Raw genomic sequence first — 22,837 nt, forward strand, 5'->3', positions numbered from 1 at the left:
CAACCATCGTTTCTGCTAATCGAAAAACAAAAATGACAGTTTAATTAAAACAACAATCGATTAGTTGTACCAAATTTTAACCAATCGAATTCATAAAATCAAATAATATTCTGGTTGAAATGGGATCGCGGTGGTTCCGTGTACGCAAACACAGATTAAGCAGCCAATTATCATCCTTTATTCTTATCTAATTACAATGTTTGACAACAATTTCACAAAAACGTGCGGATTTAAGTCTCATAATCATATACAGTTCCGTTACGGGCATGTTTTTTATTCTTCTTATTCTTGTTTTTATTATTTGGTATCATAGATTGAGCAAAAAAGTTCGCTACATGCTACAAAAAAAAAGAAAAACATTAAGTTCCTTTCTCTCCCGATGCTATCCTGCCAGCCACCGCCGATAGGTGCCAATTGATGCAAATGATGTTTCGAGGTTGACAGTCTTTTTTTTTCTTTTTCATGTAGAGCACATACACATCATACACCAAAAAACCGGGCGAGGAATAGAAGAAAAAACAGCAGTATGGCCTAATCGATTTGTAGGGCACAGAAAACTGGCTGACTGACGGTGAACATCAGCGTTGCCGCTTATCGCACGCCAGCCACCACACACCCGGATCGGATCGACACCACCACCGGGTGGCACTGGGCGTGTGAGCAATTGTTCATAATATGATCTATTTTTATTGCACAAAAACTGCCCGATAGTGAATCGATTTACGATGTAGTCATTTGTTTTTTTCTTTTCGTTTTTGCTATTGTTGGTCTTCTTTCATTACATGACAATTTTCCCACCGAATTACACTTCAGCGCCCGAATGATGGCAATGATGATGATGATGTGGTTTGATGATGGCGCGATGGCACCCGAAAGGCTGCGGCCAACGCTGGGCGGCCAACATGCATGCCTAACATGTTTTGGCCGCTACTAAATTGTATTATTAGTATTTTTTTTTGTTTTGTTTTACTATCATTCTGATGTGTTTTTCGTTTCAGTCTGGGCTGGCATTGAAAACGTCTCCCGAAAGCCTTGCTTGTACAAATGTGTGTTATTATTATAGTTATTTTTTTGTTGTTGTATTTTTGGTTAAGCTCCATCATGTGGGTTCATGTTTCTAGAGTATTTTCATTTTACTGATAGTTTTATCATGAGTACAGAGCAGCACTCGATTTCGCCTGGGCGCAGTCGACCGACGGTTCATCCTTGGCGAATCCGTGATTGGCACCAGTTTACTGTCCCGCTGCAATACCGAGGCTACATGCTTCCGAACAGTGGCCAAAATTGGGTGGATTCCTTTGGGTTTTGAGCATTTGTCGGTGATTGCTGACACTGCTGGAACTACTGCCATCTCCGTCGTTGTTGTCGTCGTCGATGTTTTCTCCGGTTCCTCTTTGATCGGAAGGCATTCGTCCACAAATATCTGTAAGTGAGAAAAATTAGATTCTGGTAATGAAAACGACACGATTTAATTAAAACCAAGGAATTTTCATGTCGTAGAACCATTAATTAAGAACACACGGCCTCCTGGCACTTGATGGCAACTGGTTGGTGGTGGATACCTGTTTTAAATTCCTTGTAACCTACGAAGAACGATCCACGGAAGGACATTAATCCAACGGAACAAACTGCTCGGCAAAGGGTCGGTCGTTCCGCAATGTAAACCCCTTTTACGGACCACTTCGATTTGTTACTCTGTGTGGACCTATTTATATGTTTCTAATAGCTAACTCTTCCGTTTCCCCTGGTTTTCATTCTGAAATGGAACTTAACCTTCTCCTAAGCGTTTTGTTTTAAATTGATCCTTGTATGTAACCATCGGTTGTCAAAAAGAGAATAACGAAGACTGAACCCATTACCTGGACTTTTTTTTGGGCGAACTTCCAACACTAAACAAACTAAGGATACCGGAAACACTTGTTTCTGGTCTGGTATTGGAAAAATTATTTCTTCTGCAACATGTATGAATTAAATATTCGAATGCTGGATTGCAGCCGCAGCTTTCTGTACTGGAAATGTGACCAATCTAATGTATTCTAAAAATATTTACTTGATGCAATCAACTCGATTTTCAGTTAAACACGCCAATCGTTTGTGAGTGTGTGTGTCTGTGTGTATTTGGAAATAACCTCAATCCTTGCAGTTTAAGAACCGTACCAGACAATGTGTCAAAGAAACCGCGTAGCGAAGCGGCGCATTAAGCGTTTTCTAATGCGGAACGCGAACAATCATAGTAAGCTAAGATATTTTCCTGCGTTGTTCAATGTTTTGGATTCGGGGCACTGTCAATTATTAAGGGCTGAGGACAGTACCGTGAAGTGGTAGGTTTTTTATATTTTCCCATTTCAAATTAAATTTTCTTGGAAACGGTGCAGAATATAGAAAAACCCACCTGACAATGTCTTCGAAATTTAGTTGAGAATATTCTGTGAAATTTTCAGAATGATTCATTGAGTTTAGCGGTCGTGTTGTATTTTTTTCTGACTGAAGAACTGCTGAAAATTGGAACGCTCGGAAATGCATACCTCAACTTGTTCATCGAATATCTCGGCTTTGAAAGCTTGTATTATAAATCTACCGTGACAAAGTCTAGATAATTTAGTTTAGATGCGATTAGTACATAAAAACATATATGTTATCGCGATAAAAATAAAGTCTTGTATTTTTCTGTGAAACCAAGTCAGTTTAAATGCATCCGCCATTTTTTCGCTTTGATTTCCTGATAGCATTCTGGAAAAGGAGCGAGAAATAAAATTGGCTCGACAAGGGTGCCAAACACACAGACATTCAACCTTTGTGAAAGTTGAATATTTTTTCATTGTTCATTGGAATCCATGTAATGTCCAACCCATACGATAGATTAATGTGATAAAACTTCTCATCAAAATAATAAAATGTATGCTGGCAACCCGGTACAGTTTGCTCATATACGAGAGAGTACAAGAGAAAAACGATGACGTGATTTAAAACTCAACACGTGGCCCTCTGTCCTCATACCTTAAGGGATGAGGCCAGTGTGATTTAGGGCGTTTTAGAGGCTATTTTCACGCTTCACATCTGATTTTCTCAGAAACGGTGACGAATATAAAAAAACCCAATTGACAATCTCTTATAAAATTAGTTTAGATTATTCTGTAAAAATTTCAGAATGATTCATTGACATTACCGGTTGGGAAAGTATTTTTTCTGAAGGAAGAATTGCATAGTTGAAAACGCCGTCTTTCAAATTATTCATTGCATATCTCACCTTCTAAAGCATGGATCAAAAATCTATCCTGACAATGTCTAGATAATTAGATAAATTAGATGCGATTAGTGCATAAAAACATATATGTTGTCGCGATGAAAATGAAATGTAAGTTATTTTTGTGGAGGTAAGTCCATTTCTATGTCGGCGCCATTTTAGTTCCCTGGTAACATAACGAAACATGAGAGAGAAATAAAATCGGCTCAAAAAGGCTGCCAAACAAGAGGCAGCTTTCTTGGATTTTATGTGTTGTAGTCTAACTTGTAACCGAAAATATCAAAACTTTCTTGGCCACCCAGCCACATAGAGAGTCATTTTGCACATTTGCGAGAGAGCATGGAGAAAAATGTAATACGCAGAGAGAGCCACGTGGTTATACGCGACCTACTGGCCTCAGCCCTTAAGATGAATTATGATTTTCTCTCATAATATATTGTGGAGTAAATAAAAAAAGCATTACAACTCTAGATTGCTTGTGGACAAGCAATGACAGGATGTTTATAAAAAATTAAATGTTTACTTGGCACATTGTAAATATTTTAATTTATTTTGCTATCCAACGATTATATAAAGATAAATAGCGATGAATTTTATCACATTTCGCAGTTAATACATTGAAGAAAAAGTGAAAAAGTCTGCGGGAACAGTATGGCAAGGAATTGAAAAAATCCTCCATCTCGATTTGAAGATGCTGGTCCAGACATAGATTTATACACAACGATTTCGAAAGTTTGGATTTTCAGAAGAACCAATTGAAGGCAAGAAAACATACAGGAAATTTAGGTCAAAATTTGTCAGACGAATCAGGTGGTCATGATATTTACGATGCGTCGACTCCTGTAAACAAAAATCGAGAAACAAGATACTACATGGAATGAAAAGTTCCGGGCATCTCACTGAAAATACGTGACTAGTTTCGAACCGTGTATATTGTCGTGAATACGACTTACTTTACTACGGGGTGCCTTTTCTAAATTAGCCATGTGGAAGAATGGGCAGAACTTAATCGTGAATATCTTCACTTGTATTAATGGTAGCAACATAATTCTTTCACCATTTCATCAAAAATATGATCAGGAAATTAGGATAATATTTTGAACAGTGTGAGATAACCACAAACAACTCAAAAATTAAGTTTTCTCTAAATTTGAAAATAATGCGGAAAACTCTTTACTTTCGCTTGGGTTTTTCGCGCAAGGACGACGATTTTGAGGTAGTCAGGCACATATCTTCAACTGAATGCGTATAAAAGGGGAACCGTGGTGAAAATCGATCATTTCTTTTCGTGCGTTCGATGGTAGCAGACGTCGTGGGAGTTAAACCTTCAACCAGCAGCGACGGAGAGTGCACCTTCTGCGTGGTTAAAATCTCAAACGCTCAGGTCGCAACTCTCATTCGCCTGCTGGCCATCAAGGCGAGAAGACTGCCATCGCGAGAGTTAAACCTTCAACCAGCAGCAACGGAGAGAGCACCTTCTGCGTGGTTAAAACCTCAAACGCTCAGGTCGCAACTCTTATTTGCTTTTCGGTAGTCGTACAGGGAAGTTCAAGTTTCAGATTTTAGTTCCGCAATATAGGTTTAGAAGTCAGAGCCTGCGTGCTGAAACTGGATTCTAGAACTGTATTTCGGAACTGAAATTGCAGTTCTAGAATTGAAACTGGATTCTGAGTCTGTTATTCTAAATTTAGTTCTTGAGGGTCCAGTTCTTTATTCCAGACTTCTTCTATTCGGTTCTTTCTAGCACCATAATAATACTCCTAAAGAATTATGCGGAAATTTACTTTACTGTACTCTATAAAACCCATTCTGGTAGTCATGGCGAAAAATCGTCTTCAAGTTTCAGAGCTTAGTTCCGGTATATGGGTTTAAAATTCAGAGTCGGCGTGCTGAACTAACTCAACTCGTCACTCTCCATCACGAACGCTTTCATAAAAAGTTCTTTTCAGAGCCACCATTTTTTTATTATAAAGAACTATACTGCTTATTTCATAATATTTAATTGCGTTTCAGAATGTTTAATGTAACTAATCTGTAATTTAGTCTAAGCGCATCGTTTAAATTTCTAGTAATGCAAGAGGGGAAAGTTGCACAATTCAAACAATCGATGAACTACCAATTCGAATTCGGAAGCATAAATAAAGCGTGTCATATTCGTATTCACGACATCCAGTTATGTCTTTGACATTACACACCCGTACTTTTTCTTTGTTAAGAATAAACCTCTAGATACCAAATTTCACGACAATCTATTCCCTAGTGTTTGAATAACAGCTGATGGTTTCAGATGAGTTCTAGTTGTCATCAAACTATAGAAAAAATGTCCCAGTGCATTCATACATAAAAGCAATGGTGAAATTGAATGATTTGCGGTACGGATTGGTACACCATCCCCCGTATTCTCCAGACCTGGCCCCCAGCGACTATTATCTATTTCAAAACCTGAAAAGGCTTCTCCAGGGAAAGAAATTTTCACCAAATGCTGGGGTCATTTCAGAAACGGAAGCCTATTTTGAAGGCCTTGACAAATATATTTTGTTTTTTCAAAGGACATCAAAATGCTGAAGGACCGAAGGGTCAAGTGTATTGCTCTAGATGGAGCCTAAACTGAAGAATAAAAAAAACAACTTTCTCTATGCTAGGCCCGGGACTACTCATTCCATGTAGGAGACCGTGAAGATGAAATATTCACAATCGAAAAAAGAACATTGCTGGAGAAAAAGACGGCAAAAGCTCGAAATGAAGACGAAGCATTTTTCGATAGTTTACTGCCACACGTACGCATGCTGCAAGCAACAAAAAATTACAAGGATCAGCCCCATGGTGTTGTTCAAGCCATTGATGTGGAACAAGGCAACCAAAATTTCTAATGATCTACAATCAAACAGTTCAATCAACCGTCACACTTTTGAATCCGCTCGCAATTGCACGAGAGTCTGCTTAAATTGATCTTGATTAGGAACCAAAACCGAACATTATTATACCAAATGTATGCAATCATATCTTTGTACATACTTGCGATACGGATTTCGATATTTAAGCTTTTTTTCGCCAAGGTTCAAGTTTTGTATGCAAGCAATAATTTTTATAGCGTTAAGTTTCACTACCATTCTGCGATTTCGGTTGAATTTTTTCCCATTATCAATCGAGTTCATCTTATATACCTTATGATCAAAAAAGAACCGGAATTTTATTAAAAAACGCAAAATTTCAATTTTTAATAAATTTCTTTATTATCGCCTTCAAAGTACTCTCCTCCTGCGCCAATACATGCATGCCAACGCTTGATCCAATTTTCCATACAAGTTTTATAGGCCGCCGAAGGTATGGCCTTTAGTTCACGCAGCGAATTCTCTTTTATGGTCTCTATGGTCTCAAAACGCGTTCCCCACAATGGCAATTTAAGTCTGGGGAAGAGGAAAAAATCACACGGGGTCATATCTGGAGAGTACGGTGCTTGGTTGATGATATTGGTTGAGTTTTTGGCCAAAAACGGCGACACAGCCAACGCTGTGTGAGCCGGCGCATTATCGTGTTGGTGGTAAATTTTCATCCATTATAAAAATCGCCACACGAAAATTTTTCAACTTCTTTGTATAGACGCCAAACAAAAACTAATCGTACGATATGAGTCAAAATTTGACAGAATGTGTATAAAAGTGTTGCCAACGTTGAGAGAATAAAAGTTTACCGATTGGACAAGCGCGGGAGTTTTAAAATGAAAATTCCGGTTCTTTTTTTGATCATAAGGTAGATTAGAAATTATTCTCAAGCACGCAAAATTTATCCTGGGACAGTTGTCAATTTCTCTGGCGAAACGACATAACACGGAATTTCATCCGAGTTTGCATGACACAAGATCAGAGCATACCAATTAAAGCTTCAAATCGTTTTATGGCTCTTTTTTCTTGCTATATAGCTACGCGTAGAACTGAAACGTTAGCTATGATTTCGCTTCTATTTATAGATTCGCGTGCTTTCAACAGCTTCGCTTTTTCATCGATTGACCAATCAGAGCGATGCTTTCCCTTTGATATATCGCTTACTCCTTCTGAACCGTCGTCTATGGCAGGGAAATCCGGTATGCCTGAGATTTTTAGCAGACAAAATAGGACACTGCTCACTACTAAACAAAATTTCAATCATTTATATTTGAAAATACCTGGCGATACATTCAAATCGAAACTTAGAAATATTTCCAATTAAATGATGAAATAATGAGCTATAAGTGTTTAAAACCTAACCACATTTCTACATGTATTTTTTCTTGAGTTTCTGATTTGCACCCTCATATAGAAAATAAAGATGTGTTCCACATCAAAATTGATGTGTAGAATAGAGTTGCAAAATGTAGTTCTGAAACACGTTTACGGTAATTCATTTGAGCCACAAATTTTATCACCAACTTATATTCATCATGACGATTTCGGAATACAGTTTCCCGTGGAAATAACTTCCATTTAGAATCCGGAATTAAAAAATCATCTGTATCTTGGTAACGAATTGACATACAAATAAGATTAATGCATTAAAATAAAAGTAATTCACTGTACTTTAATGAAAAAATGTTTCTTGAACCTTTCCATCAAACGCTGCACACCTCCGGTGCCAAGTTCCTTGGGACATTTGTACCACATTTTGGTCATCTGAATCGCGTCCAGAGCCGTTTTCCAACTTTTCATAAGCTTCTACTTCATTATTGCCAAAAATCTCTCGATGGACCGGAACTGCAAGCAGTTGGGAGGATTTATGTTTTCATCGATAAAATCTACTGGATGACTTTCCACCTGTAGTGCCAAAACTTCACGGGAGAATGAAAGGTAGTACACGGTTTTTGAGGAATTTTCCCTTGTAGCACTTCAAGTCCATCGTCTTATTCGTCACGAACACATTGGTGTTTGCTCAGCAGCTGCATATTCCTTGCCAAATCAACAGATTTTTGGCAAATTTGTCCATAAAAGTAAACTTAAACTTCACAAGAATATCTCCTCGTGCCGTCGCTATGTAAAATTTTTGGACAGGAAGCTGTCCGAAATCCATTTTGACGTAGGTTTCATCGTCGATAAGCAGTCATCCTTGGTACTTCGTCGAAACATGCTGATACAATTTTTGATAAAAGTTTTGGTGACAAAATTTTGCTTCAACGTTCTGTTTGGTTGCTGGCGGGCTCGATAAGAACGATATCCTGCTCGCAAACGAATTCTTCGGTTCTTTGACGGTTTTCAACACCTTCTGGTTTAGCTAGCGTTCGTTTCATCGATTTATTTTCCGTACCCTTCAACTTCTATAGAAATAAATTTACAATGAGCGTCAGTTACATCTTACAATATGATAGAGGAAAATTTTTCGTAGTTTAAAACATGGTTCAGGAATGCAGGGAACATGGTATTCGTATATGCCTTCCATCGATGCTTTCGGCACAGTTTGCAAAATTCTGTAACTCCCAAGTGTGCCAGGTGAGTGTCCTAAGCTTTTCCGTTTCCGTGAATAAAATCACGAACACTTTCCGAAATAAAGTATTATTCGTCTGAGGAGTCCATACTAGAGTCATAAGAGTAATAATTGAATTGACATCTGTTTTTTACCCCTCATTGAGTCGTTCGCATTTACGAATAAACCTGTTTTAAACGAGTAGCTAAAAGCTTTGCTGCGATTAAAGATATGTTTGAATTAGCTATAACTTACTAATGATAGTTAGTTCAATGATTATGTTATAAAGAAACACTGTTGCCACCTTATTTTAACCAGCGTAACATAAAAAAACATGTTCGTGCTCTTGTTGCAACATAGTTTGGACTTAGTCGTATCATAATTCATAACTAGTTGCGGATTGTTACAATCAATTTTTGCTGATAGTACAAGCTTTTAGATCGAAGATGGCGTCGAAAGAAGGGCAAGTGCAAAAAGTAATTGTGTGCGGTCCCAATGAAAATCCGGATCTGTCAGTAAAGAAACTCGCAAGAAAGTTAAGACGGATCTCAGGATCCACCGAAAGGATGCGAAGGTGATGCAAATTTGCAGAAGAGAGGCAAAGTATGAAGTCGTTCAAAATCAAAACTAAAATAAACCGTAATTATGAACAGAATGTTATAGTTAAAACCCAGACTAGCCAGTTGCATAGCGAATATTTGTCGAAATTTTCCTGTATGATAATTGACGATAAAACTTATGTGCTGAAACACTTTAAGCAGCTTTCCTGAATTTCGTTTTGTACTACCATGCAACGGAACGGCATAGAGCAGCATTTCAGGACAAATAAAAAGAGCAAGTTTTCCTGAAAATATTTGATTTGGCAGACAATATGCAGCTGTTGTGTCGATCAAGCCAAAGCTTATCACTAGCGGAACGGAAAACAAGGAAACATACCGCGAAGAACACCTAAAGAAGCGATTGTTACCATTCCACTCCTAGCTACTTTCTGGCCTGACTTGGCATCTTGTGACTGCGCCAAAGATGTTTTGGAATGGTATACAGCGAATGGAGTTAATCCACTCCATTGTATACTTCCAATTTTTTTTTATGACAACCGGTATGCTGACAGCAGATGTTTGCACTCAGGAATATTTGAAACGGCACCAGATTCTTACGCTCTGAAAACATCATACTTACAAGTATCGTTTTGGCTGGATTTAGTGTCAGTGCACCAAGCAAAGGACACGATAGTCTGCTACAAAGCATAAGACCAATTCGCTCCCAAGGTGTAGAAAAATCCTCTCAACTGTTCCCTGGTAAGACCTTATAAGGACATATTTGCGGAATCGTATTTAGGTAGCGGATTCCTAGGCAACTTTTGAATATGACTGAAGGAACCATGTCAATATTCGTTTGGGGGGAAAATCTGAGCTGAAGCTGAATTACTGGTAAAATAGAAAAACTGTTTCATTCAACCAGTTCCGACTCATTCGAAAATCAATCTCATCTTGATAACAAAAAATCACCCTTCGAATCATTTACCCTACCAAACCAACGGTACTCGTAATTCAACCTATTATTATCAAATTTGCACTTTGCAACGAGAGTAAATTTCGAGCTAATCATCTTTCCATGCCGTGCAGTGAAAACAAAACAACAAACTTATCAGCTATCAGCGACCGCCGAAGTCCGCGCTGTTTTGACTTACCCTCATCATAACGTATCCGATGTAGCCGAGTGCCAAAATAAGAAATATCAGCCCGGGAGGAATCGTGGCGGCCACGTTCAGCAAGTACACGAGGGCAGATAGCTGACCGATGCAACCGAGCACACAGCCGTACACGAGCAGGTTCAAGGTGAGCCGTTGCTGTCCGGATGACGTCCGGGGGAGGGGTAGTGAGTTTTCCAGAAACCGACTTCGAAGTTCGTCGCTGGTAGGTCTCGGTGCGGCATCATCCTTGCAGTCGAAGAACTGTTCCTTGGATGGTAGTAATGAGCAGGGTTCCCCATCTGCCGGTGAGTCCTCCGTTTGAATGCCCGTTTCCACATATTCGGTAGACGACGACGACGTTGGGATCTGCTTCAGACGTGATTCCGAGTCTATTTTATCGCATTTTTCTTTGGCATCATCGGTGGATATTATCGTAGACAGTGTCAGTTTCAGGATCAACTGCAATATAAAACAGTTCAGTAATAGGAAATGCATCATTCGGTACGGCTACGGAGATAATCTATCATACCCTGACGGTACTAAATTTTCCATTTCCATCCTGACCGGAAAAGTTACTCAGTGTCCGGCTCACCAGTCCGGTGAACGGCGTTAAGAACAGAAAGCACAGTATTCTGTACGTGACCGACTGGATGACGCCACGTGTCGTGACGATGAGCGATTCGAAGATTGACTTCAGGGCTTCCCTGTTCGACTTGAACCCTGCACGGCGGATGACGGCATGGAATTACAAAGCAAAACCCAAAAAAAATGGTGAGATGGTGAGTGAAATTAGTTTACATAAAATCGTGCACATAAAATTATTTGTTTACATTGAACTATCGACGTCTGAGCGAACGGAAACGTTTGATTCGACCTACACTTCGTTACACAGCAGTCGATAGGTGACTCCTGTGCACGCGAACCGAATTGCGATAGCGCGAGCCAAAACTGTTTTCCGTCGTCATCGTGAAATTTGAAAACAATTTACCTACATGCACATGGAATCTATCTTCTTCATACACCATACACCGGCGGTGTATGAACAAAACAATAGCCGAAAGAAACAAAAACAAATGCTACTCTGCTCCTCTTTCGTTTGACGTATGAAAACAGAACACTAGCAATTTTGATAACCGAAACAGGTTCGTTCGATCGCAGCAAGCTTTGAATCGGTGAAAGGTATCAATTGCGCGATTCTTCGTTCAGAACCTATGACCTGAGCTATAAATAACTCTTCACTGCAAACTGACCTATAGACTATGGCGAAGGAAAAGTACTTCTAGTATATTCGTAGTGACATTTACGTACATTCGAATGTAGGTATTTGGGAAAAACCTCCTTGTCCGTAAAAATACACATTGCACTGCAATCGCAAAAACGTACCATTTATATTTGAGCAGAAATGTCAAATTTCTGCGTGAAACAGTCATTTGTTTCGTCTTGACAGTAGCTTTTTGTTCACGTGTTTGGCATCAAGTTGAATGTGGACAAAAGCATTTTTCTTCACTTATAAAATACACACTTAAAAAATCCCTGTGATTTTACATCTTATAAGATGCACATAAATAGAGCGTCGCAGTTCACGCAAATCCACGTGGAAGAACATTTAATATTGTGTCTAAAACTCCATGACATGAAATTCGTTGAAATAACAAAAAATACTGATAGCAACCGCCGCGACTTGAAGCGAGAATCATTTGATCGCATGTACGTCTGTTAATCGACTGAGCCACAGAAGTATACATCCGCTTGGTTGGTAAATGGTGCTTTTAAGGGCTGAGGACACTACCGTAAAGTGGTAGGTTTTTTGCTATTTTCCCGTTTCAAATTAAATTTTCTTGGAAACGGTGCAGAATATAGAAAAACCCACCTGACAATGTCTTCGAAATTTAGTTGAGAATATTCTGTGAAATTTTCAGAATAATTCATTGAGTTGAGCGGACGTGTTGTATTTTTTTCTGACTGAAGAACTGCTGAAAATTGAAACGCTCAGAAATGCATACCTCTACTTGTTCATCGAATATCTCGGCTTTGAAGGCTTGTACCATAAATCTACCGTGACAAAGTCTAGATAATTTAGTTTAGATGCGAATAGTACATAAAAACATATATGTTATCGCGATAAAAATAAAGTCTTGTATTTTTCTGTGAAACAAAGTCAGTTTCAATGCATCCGCCATTTATTTTGCTTTGGTTTTCTGATAGCATTATGAAAAAGGAGAGAGAAATAAAATGTGCTCGACAAGGCTGCCAAACACACAGATTCAATCTTTGTGAAAGTTGAATATTTTTTCATTGTTCATTGGAATCATGTAATGTCCAACCCATACGATAGATTAATGTGATTAAACTTCTCATCAAAATAATAAAATGTATGCTGGCAACCCGTTACAGTTTGCTCATATACGAGAGAGTACAAGAGAAATACGATGCGCAAAGGGAATTGAGCGAGCCACGTGGTCGATTTAAAACTCAACACGTGGCCCTGTGTCCTCAGACTTCAAATTCATATAGTCGCACGCTAGCAGAATGCAAGTTACTGTCGAAACCAGTAAAATTCAAGCTATTCTAACATTAAGTCATAACAAATGAAATTTTCCGTCATTTGACAAATTAGGTCTTTATGAATAATTACATCGTATGAGGAATTAGGTGACCTGAAATATTCAAATTTTTTGGGTGTGTAGTTTTTTGAGGGACAAAACGGCTAACAAACTAAGAGAAGCTGGATAAATTTTGAAGGTAAACCAATATAGTAAATACGTCATATTTTGAAGGAATTTGCTGACTCCGGACAAAAACTAAAAACGTGAGTGCACTTCGAAAGCGGGTTATACCCTTCTAATGTACCGAATCGGGTGGACTTTTGGCGTCGACTGCCTACCTAGATATTTCAGCTAACAGTCATCTGCCAAAGAACTGGTGAATATCGGTAAATCGTATGTAAAAACATTTGCTGGCCTGGTCTGTAAACTTTGATATGTCAATTATTTTTGCCAAACTCAGTAGTTTTTCCAATTTTTAGCAAATAAAAAAAAAACGAAATTCCAAGTAACCATCGCTATAAATTTTGTAAAATTTCCTATCTGTTTAGTACCGTCAAGAAATGAACATTTTGATAATCATTAACAAAATGATTACTGTGCAAAATATTTATAATACTGCTTCCTGATGGTATGTTCTTTTAGCTTTTCATTTTAACATTCTAATAAAATCATCATTCTATTGAAATTGAAACGCAGACGATGGCAACCAAAAGATAAACTATTATTTTATATATGATTATTACATTTGAATTATTTTTGGATAGTAAGTGTAAACCATTCAGTACACCTAAATAAATTAATTGATGCACAGATTTCAAGTTACATTCGCTGAAGAGGATCATTTTGTAAATTTCGTCGAACATCGGTACTAGATGATGAACAAGTCAGTAGAATTATGACAGCTCGAAATTCAGTACGAATTTACCGATTATTCAGCAAATTGAATTTTTACTGAACTGGTTACTGAATGTTCAGCTGTTCGAAAGCCAGTAAAACTTCACCGACATCCGTTACAATGATTCGGCGTATAAAGCCGGCATGAGTGCTAATAAACGGCCTAGGGAGGTTCACGGCGTCGGTTGTCCTAGATTATCATGGCATGCTTTTCGATAGTGACCATACAACCAAAGATCAGCGGAGACATTTTTATGATTCCAATTGAACTGTCAAAAGCGGTTCCAATCTGCACTGATTAGAATTGCCTTGTTGCTCGTTGTTCACCATCTGTGGGGAGTATCAATACCAAATAGTGAGTATATGATATTTGAAAGAAACGTGAAATAATTTTCAAATACTTTATGCTGTTTTCTCAATGAATTTAAGCATGGTGCATATACTGCATTTTTTTTTTTTTGCTGCGAGTGTGATTCTTCACAAGCAAACAAACCAGAATTTTCAAAAGGTCACTTGCACACAAATACAAATGCAAACGATGCCAGAATTTTTGTTATGGTTATTTCGTTGCCAGATTGACGGTTTTTCTCTCCGTTCATCTCAGATTGTAGGATCACTATTTTTCTAATTTGTGAAAGTAAATAACGCCAAAAAAATCAACAATTTGGGACTCCATTGCTTTCCCATTCACTTCATTCGTCTGATTTGGCTCGCTAACTACACTGAGGTCTCTTTTTACGCGGGGAATACGTATCGCGTAAAAAAACCGCGTAACTTCGGAAATCCGCGTTAAAAAAACCTCCAAACTAAAGAAATTTTTTTGATGCCAAATATCTTATAAATGCATGAAACGTCCAGATATGTTTTATTTTTGTGAAAACCGACTTTGGGACATAAAATTTTGAGACTTCCAAAATCAATTTTTTTTATGTTGAAAAAAAATAACCGCATAACTTTGGAAATCCGCGTAACTCCGGAAATCCGCGTAAGAAGAAACCGCATAAAAAACCGCGTAAAAAGAGACCCCAGATGACTCATTATTGAAAATTCACTTTATGCCAGGACAACATCGGACGAAATCAAAAAGTTGGAATTAGAGGAATTAGTGGATAAAATGGGTTACATAGAATAAAATGAATCAAATAATTAAACAAGTTATGTTTTCATTCCTTTAGTAGGTAACCTTCACCCCAACTGGTATAGCTTACATTGCTTAAGTAAATAATGTACCCATTAACAAATACCACAAACTTCCTTTTGCATATTTCATAAAATGGGTGGGTTTTTTTTTATTTAAAAGATATTTTTTATTCAGGCCTATTTTCGTACAAGCTTTACGTGGCCGAATTAGCCGATTTTTTAAATAAAGAATTTTTTGAAGTGGATCTTGTTGTCACTCTTTTTCTAGGAGGAGAAGAGGTTCCATTTCCCTCCTGCGAGGTTTGAGGGGCACTTTGTTCGTGGCTCGTCTCGACCTCCATTGCCGCATCGGTGGTTTTGTTGTTGATTTCCGTCTTCTTTTCGTTTTCCTTGTTGTTCGCAGTCTTGAGCTCGTTGCTAGTTGCTGTAGAAGCGCCTTGTTGTACATTGGTTGCACTTGTTGGTTGGTTTGATGGTAAAACAGGAGTACTACGCTCACTAGTTTTCGTTGTTGACTTTGTCTTTGGTTGAAAATTTTCTTTTCGCAATTTCAGTTCAAGGTTTACCGTAGTGTGCAGGTTGTTCACAAAACTGACATGTAACCAGCTGATTTCCATAGGTAATTAGCGTTTTACACGGATGTGTCCCACCTTGACCACAAATTATGTAAGATGGAATTGCCTTACGTAGTTGCATACGTACCACTCGCACGCCATTCCGGATGCCGGGGAAAAAATCAAGGTCATGTACGCGTACTTGTATGGCATTGTCCACCAGTTGAATCTCAGTTACATTATTAGCGTCTAGATGCATTCGTTCTTTAAGTAAGATTTCAATTTCATTTGCTGCTGGTCTAACTTTGCAACGCAACGAAATCTATACAAATTGAATTTGGTCTTGTTGGCCAAGTTTCAGGCTTTGTTAAATCGTATTTGACCATTCCGTACACTCTATTGTTCACTGCACTGTATTGTTTTTTTTTTGCTTCGACCGCAAAAGATTTTCGACTGTTTCGGGTGAGATGCGAGCACGAACTGGTGGGCTTTGATAAGAATTCCTTTTTGGGGTTCAGTAATGATGTCAATGATTACGAATTGTACAATATTATTTCCACTGAACGGTCTGTAAAATTCATTCAATTTACAGTCATCTGTCAATGAACTATCGGATTTCGGCAAATCGTATAAAAGTATTACGAAACATAACTTTTTTTCCAATTCAGTAAAAGTTTTACCAATTTTCATTGGCATTTCAGTCCACATTACTGATTCCATCAGTGCGAATCATATCTTTCAAGCTGATTCATTTTCGGGAGTGAAAACTTATTCAAGCTTCGAAAAATCTGTACGAGAAACGCTCAATTCGTTATAGTTCCAGTAATTTCCTGTCCTGTCCTGTCCTGTCCTGTCCTGTCCTGTCCTGTCCTGTCCTGTCCTGTCCTGTCCTGTCCTGTCCTGTCCTGTCCTGTCCTGTCCTGTCCTGTCCTGTCCTGTCCTGTCCTGTCCTGTCCTGTCCTGTCCTGTCCTGTCCTGTCCTGTCCTGTCCTGTCCTGTCCTGTCCTGTCCTGTCCTGTCCTGTCCTGTCCTGTCCTGTCCTGTCCTGTCCTGTCCTGTCCTGTCCTGTCCTGTCCTGTCCTGTCCTGTCCTGTCCTGTCCTGTCCTGTCCTGTCCTGTCCTGTCCTGTCCTGTCCTGTCCTGTCCTGTCCTGTCCTGTCCTGTCCTGTCCTGTCCTGTCCTGTCCTGTCCTGTCCTGTCCTGTCCTGTCCTGTCCTGTCCTGTCCTGTCCTGTCCTGTCCTGTCCTGTCCTGTCCTGTCCTGTCCTGTCCTGTCCTGTCCTGTCCTGTCCTGTCCTGTCCTGTCCTGTCCTGTCCTGTCCTGTCCTGTCCTGTCCTGTCCTGTCCTGTCCTGTCCTGTCCTGTCCTGTCCTGTCAATATGTGTTTACATTGGATGACAGTTTCACTTATAGCAAATTTAATGGGTTTAAAGTATATGTGCTGTGGGCTACAGGATTTATTACTTTTTAGGTTAAGTGTAATTTGCATTAAGGTAAATTTCATGTCCATCATTTTGATGTTCTATCGTAGCATATTTTGACATTAAATAAATTTCAAAATGCAAAATGGAAGAAATACGATTGATTTTATGATTCATTTTTAGAACGCCTGTACAAGTTTTAACGCAACGAAGCTGATTCTTAACAAAATTATGATGAATCTTTCACAAAAAAAAAAGAAAAATGATGAAAAACTTTCACAAGAAGCACATTTAATTCAAGGCGATTAGTTATAATACGTGTTTTTTTATACATTCACGATAAAAACGAAAGTGCATATTTTTATTTTAAATTCAGTGAAAGCCTCAAACTCGTGAATTAAATCTAGATATTCTTACTATAAGGCTGTGAACCATTTTGCGGTTAATTTTAACTTTTGGTTGAAATCTGACACTAGAGTGGTTATTTTGTGTCGAGTAGTTGAATTTAACTAAAACTTTTCAAACCCATTTCAAAGTTTGACGGATGGAAAGCTATTTGGGTTTATTTTGCACTGGAAATAATTTTGACTAATCAGAACAAATTGGCTCAAATGGCACGTTCCCCTTGATAATTTTTGACAACATCAAAATAACCACTCGAGTGTCAGATTTCAATTAAAAGTTAAAATTAACCACGAAATGATTCACAGCCTAAAATTCATTCGAATAACTTTTATGTTGATCATAAAGGAAGTTTTAAAAATGTCTTGAATTTTGAATCATTTCGAAAGATTAACGCAAATTTATACATTCTGATTCTTTATTTTGCTTAATAAACTTTCGTCCAATTGGCCGGAATATGATCTAATAATGGTTTTTCAGGTGGTTTTTGCGGAGTTTACAATTTTTTCTGCGTGATTTCTGATGTAGCACTCAAGACTGCTACATGTATTTACTGAAACTAAATATGTTACTAAGAATACCGTTACAGAAAATAATATAATGTATTCCTCTCCATGGTGTTTGCCTCGGGTACTAGAAACGTTTACTACGGCTCTGTCTGACTCTCGAACATACTACCAACAGTTAAGTCGATATGAAAACAAAAGTTCTTACTACAGATTTCTGGCAGCTAGCTCTAGATGTTTACTGAAATGGAGATTTATAAAAAAAACGAAAAGATTTCTCTTGTTGTTAACACCATAAAAGAATTTCAATTCGTATTTTAATATTAATGAAAACATGCATTGCTTGACGAAAAAATAATGAAATTATAAAGCACTTTATAAAGTTTCTAGTGAAAAAGTGCAGTGTAAGTGAACATTCAGATGAGTAGAATTAACTGTCTGTCTGTCTGTCAACGGTAAGGAGTGTATTCAAATTATTATTCAAACTAAAAATTGATCCTTTATTGTACGAGGTTAAACTTGAGTGAAATGAAAACAGGATAAAATTTCCTTCACGAATTTTCGAACTTTTGATCGACCGCTCTTCGTCAAGTTCCGGACAAGTGTTGCATCGTATGTTTTGGACGCTTGAACCCAAATTTTTTTGAACTCCTACATGTCCCCAGCTGCCTTAAAAGTCTTCTTGAAGATCCTTTTCACGATTGCACAGTAACATTCGATGGGTCGAAGCTGAGAGCAATTTGGTGGATTGATATTTTTCTCAATGAAATTTATACCCTTTTCCGCAAGCCAATTGAGAGTGGTTTTGGCATAGTGAGCCGACGCTAAATCCCACCAAAACAGTGGAGGTGTACTATGCTTCTTATATAAAGGCAGCAATCTCTTCTGGAGACACTCAGATCGATAGATTTCTGCATCTATAGTTCCGGTAGTGTAAGAAATGGTTGACTTCAAACCACAGGAACATATTGCTTGCCATACCAGTACCTTTCGACCGAATTTCATCACTTGAATCGACCTGTCCGCATCGCTCACATCCTTCCCAACGACGACAGTAAAGTATTGTGGACCTGGAAGGGGTTTTTGAGTCTTTCTTTACATAAGTCCATCAAAACGCATGCATCCGGACACTGCAAAAGACGCGAATACAATTTCCGGGCCCTTGTTGCTGCTCGCTTCTCCTGTTCTAAACTTTGTTTCGAGATTTTCTGCTTCTTATAGGTCTTCAGGAGATTTCGTCTTTTGATACGCTGGATCGCCCCTGCTTTTTTGGCCAAATCACGTATTGACATTGAATTGTTCTTCATGATTAGAATTACCACTTTCTGGTCCAGTTTCGGGTTGAAAGACCCGGGTTTCCTGCCTCTTCCTGGTAGCTCATCCAAAGAATAGTGTTCTCCAACGTATTAATGATGGTTTTTACACTGGCATGATGAATTCCAAACCGCTTCGCCAATTTTCGCATAGTAGTACCACTCTCACTTTGCCATGTGTCCAGAACCTAATTTAATTTTTTTAATCACTTTCTTTTCAATACGCGACATTTTGAAAACGCAGAATTTCAACCGCACAAACAAGTAAACAAACGCACAGCATGCTGTGATTTGAGCATTAAAACCATCACAAATACATGCGTACAACATAAGTATATGTGGATAGCTTATTTCCGATAAACTCCTTAGAGATTTATGAGCCATCTAATTTCGCATCCCTCTTTGAACTCTCGTTCTTAAGTAATTCTGATGTTTGTTTAATTGTAAAAAGCAAAGTCTTGACATTACATTCCTTTTGTGGAATGTGGCCTTTCTGTTTCAACAGACTTCGCAGCCGATTCTTAACGTACAGAATCATTGCATGACTAGTACTATGGATCCCTACTGACACTAAGAATTCTTCCAGGTCGGGGCTCGAACATACGACAACTGGCTTGTAAGACCAGCGTCCTATGCATTGAACAGCCAACCCGGGGTTGTTTCCTTGTACTGTAATTGAATAAAATAGTGATTTTTCTTCTATTTATAGAAAAAATCAAAGCAAGTTTAAAAAGGTTAACTTTTTAGTACTTTTCCGGCTTCGTGTGAATGCGGCATGTTCTCATATTCGAAAGTAGATTGTACTACATATTCGAATTTGTGTCTTTATACATACTAACAGTGTAAACTATTATTGTGGACTTTGTTTTTGAGAAGTTAGTTCAAACATCAAACTTTACTACATTTTATGCATATCATTTGAATTCCATTTAAATTCTATTAGCGATGCGATCCGTTCGTGTCTAACTTTTTCAATGTCGGAAAATTCAGCTAACTCTTCATTCCTGATTAGCTGATTGATGTCCCATGTTAAGAGCACAATAATATCGGGGGCTACCACGTTTGGCAAAAAGTCGTTTGGCATAATACCGTTTGGCATAACGCCGTTTGGCATAATGGTTATTTGGCATAACAGTTATTTGGCATAATGGCCATTTGGCAAAATGGTCATTTGGCATAATGACATTTTTCATAATAATAATTGGATTCGTAATATTTTAATCTAATGTGAATTTTCGTTTATTTTTCGATCGAGTGATGTTTTGCAAGGCAAACTCGATCGAAATGTGTGAATTTTATATTCGGTCCGAATATTTCGATAATATTACATGAAATAGCATTATTATTTTTTATTTCTAAAATTCTGTAGTAAATAGCACACTGTTATTTTATATAAGCATCTCACTTTGTTTCTAGCACAATCTTCTGTTCGTCATAGATGATTCAGGTCGAGACGGCCGAAGGCCGCGAGTGCGCCGTCGGAAGTCACGGGGGAGCAGCGCCCCCGCAGAAATCACCTCTGTCTAGTTGCGGGCGTTTGCCCGGATTACCCAAAACTAGGAGCTATCCCCCAGTTAGGTCCGAACGAGTGGCAGCGAGGTCGGACAGCAGGTCATTAAAAACGATGAGACGTAGCCGCATTAGATCTTACAAAATTTCAGTAAATAAAAACAATTTCCATTAAGCAGCATGTTCATCTGTTATGCCAAATAACCATTATGCCAAACGGCGTTATACCAAACGTGGTAGCCCCATAATATCGCTGTATGTATCAAAACAATATATTACTCCATTATCGTTGTTAACCACTCACCGTTTCTCTCTGCAGCTTTGTTCTGGTTTCTCGTTTTCATTTACAGACAATTTTTTTCAAACCTCATTCGCTAATATAAATTTGTGCATTTATTTCTAATCACAGAATAACGTAACAGAAATGATCGTTTTACAATTCTTGTTTGTTTCATTTAAGAGCCTTTTATGAGCAATTTACAATCTTAGGAAAACAACTGTTGTAGCAAAACGGAAAAGAGTGGAAATTCAGAGGAAAAATATCCGTTTTCTAAATAAAGTGAAGATTTTTTTTTACGAAGATTCATCTAGCGATAGCGGAGAAAACCCGGTCTGTTTTTTTTTCAACGATTGTAAGTAGAACCTTAATCTTCCTCCACACCACTTGCACATGCTCGATTGTGTAATTTCTCATCACCATCATCAAAGATAACCTATTATTTACCGATCTCTTTTATCTTCACCACAGCCTTCGCTGATACTGCAAGTAATTTTATTCTAAATCGTTATCGTAAACCCAAGAGCATCGTCCCTTCGACCAAACTAGATCAGGCCAGTTGAGGGAGGGGGAAGTTCGTTAAACGAGAATTCCGTGTTACCCGGCATTGCCAGCATGAAGGAACAAACAAAAAATCAATAATTAACGAAACCCTTCAACGTCAAGCGCCACAAAGCAGTGCCTACTATACCAACTCCACTTACGATGAGCATTACAGCACCTTCTCGCGAATCTTTTTTCCACTGCCAACAAATATGCCAACAGGTGAATGTATAATAAGAGCAGCACATACCTTTCAGCCTGATGGGATGCGCCAGCGAGCACAACTTCTGGAACGAGTTGCTTCGCAGAAACATTTTCGACCGGCTTTCCAGCCGAATCTTGTTCTTGTCAATAATTGAAGACATTGCCGAAAGTGTTTTGCACACACACACACTTTATTCCAGGACCGAAATTCGGTGTTCCGCTGTCTCACTGTTCTTATCGTCCCAGAACTCGATGCGGCACCTGTTTAGCGTTTGGTAAGTAGAATTGCACTGATAACTAATCTTCGCGGATGGGCTCGGTCAGAACAGAACAGACTTGGTGCACCACGTTCTGGAGTGCTGATGGTTGGATGGATGACTGAGCGCGGAAAACAAATGCACAAAGTTATTATGTGCTTCCCCGTTGTTTCCCCCGACGCACTCACACACAACATACACACACACACCTTCACCCGGTAATTGCTCTTCCGAACGGCCACAAGTTAGGGCTCAATGAGAAATGTTCGCGAAACTAATTTGGCCGTTTATCGAATTGAACGTGCACTCCATTGCAGTTGAGGCTCCAATTGATCATGGACGAAAATGATCGCACCCGACTTGATAGAACCGTCCGTAACGGTCGGAAGCCAGCACGAGAAGATCACCTTTTCCGTTCAAACGATGGCGCAGCACTGGCCGGCGGTCGTTCTTGGTTTCAGGAAGGTCGAGATCACTTCCCCTCAGTGGAAGCACACTGCGGCGTCGGGAATAGCTGATAATAGATTGATCGATAGAAGCTGGAAGAAAGCTGAAGATGAGCGACGATGAATCACGACACAAAATTTTCTATTCATCTGTTTTCGGAAGAGTAGATAAGAATAGAAGTTTAGTGTCTTATCAAATCAATTCTTTTGATTCTGTCTGTTACTTAAAATATACTGCAAATTACTTGCACAAACACCAAATTTATCTTCTGGTTGTCGTCAAACTTAGTAACAGTTTGACCAATTTTCAGTAAATTAATTTAAAACACTTGGAGTAGGTCAGAGACATAGTCGCGAGATTGACGTAGGACTGCATTAGAGATGTGTATAAATATTAACTAATTTGGTACCGTTTGACCGTTGAAGATTTTGTAGTCCTGAAGAGAACCATTCGGTTTC

General features: G+C 38.6%; 1 protein-coding gene across 1 annotated transcript; it reads right to left on the reverse strand.

Moving 5' to 3' along the window:
• Nucleotides 1-155: 155 nt before the first annotated feature.
• On the reverse strand, nt 156-22,373 carry LOC131435149 (uncharacterized). The gene is made up of 4 exons (XM_058602738.1): nt 21,722-22,373; nt 10,897-11,087; nt 10,365-10,826; nt 156-1,423 (listed from the first exon to the last, which is right to left on the reverse strand). The coding sequence occupies exons 1-4, from the start codon at nt 21,834-21,836 to the stop codon at nt 1,118-1,120; spliced, it is 1,074 nt and encodes a 357-aa protein (XP_058458721.1). The 5' UTR covers nt 21,837-22,373; the 3' UTR covers nt 156-1,117.
• Between the last annotated feature and the right edge of the window lie 464 nt (nt 22,374-22,837).

The sequence above is a fragment of the Malaya genurostris genome, chromosome 3, assembly GCF_030247185.1.
Source record: "Malaya genurostris strain Urasoe2022 chromosome 3, Malgen_1.1, whole genome shotgun sequence".
In the NCBI taxonomy this organism is placed as follows: Eukaryota; Metazoa; Arthropoda; class Insecta; order Diptera; family Culicidae; genus Malaya; species Malaya genurostris.

What these genes read in the sequence shown, in the direction of transcription:
- LOC131435149 (XM_058602738.1), bottom strand. Translation starts at nt 21,836, where the DNA reads ATGTCTTCAATTATTGACAAGAACAAGATTCGGCTGGAAAGCCGGTCG. An exon ending in GCATCCCATCAGGCTGAAAG is followed by an intron (nt 11,088 to 21,721) that starts GTATGTGCTGCT and finishes TCCGCCGTGCAG; the next exon opens with GGTTCAAGTCGAACAGGGAA. An exon ending in GAAAATTTAGTACCGTCAGG is followed by an intron (nt 10,827 to 10,896) that starts GTATGATAGATT and finishes TTTATATTGCAG; the next exon opens with TTGATCCTGAAACTGACACT.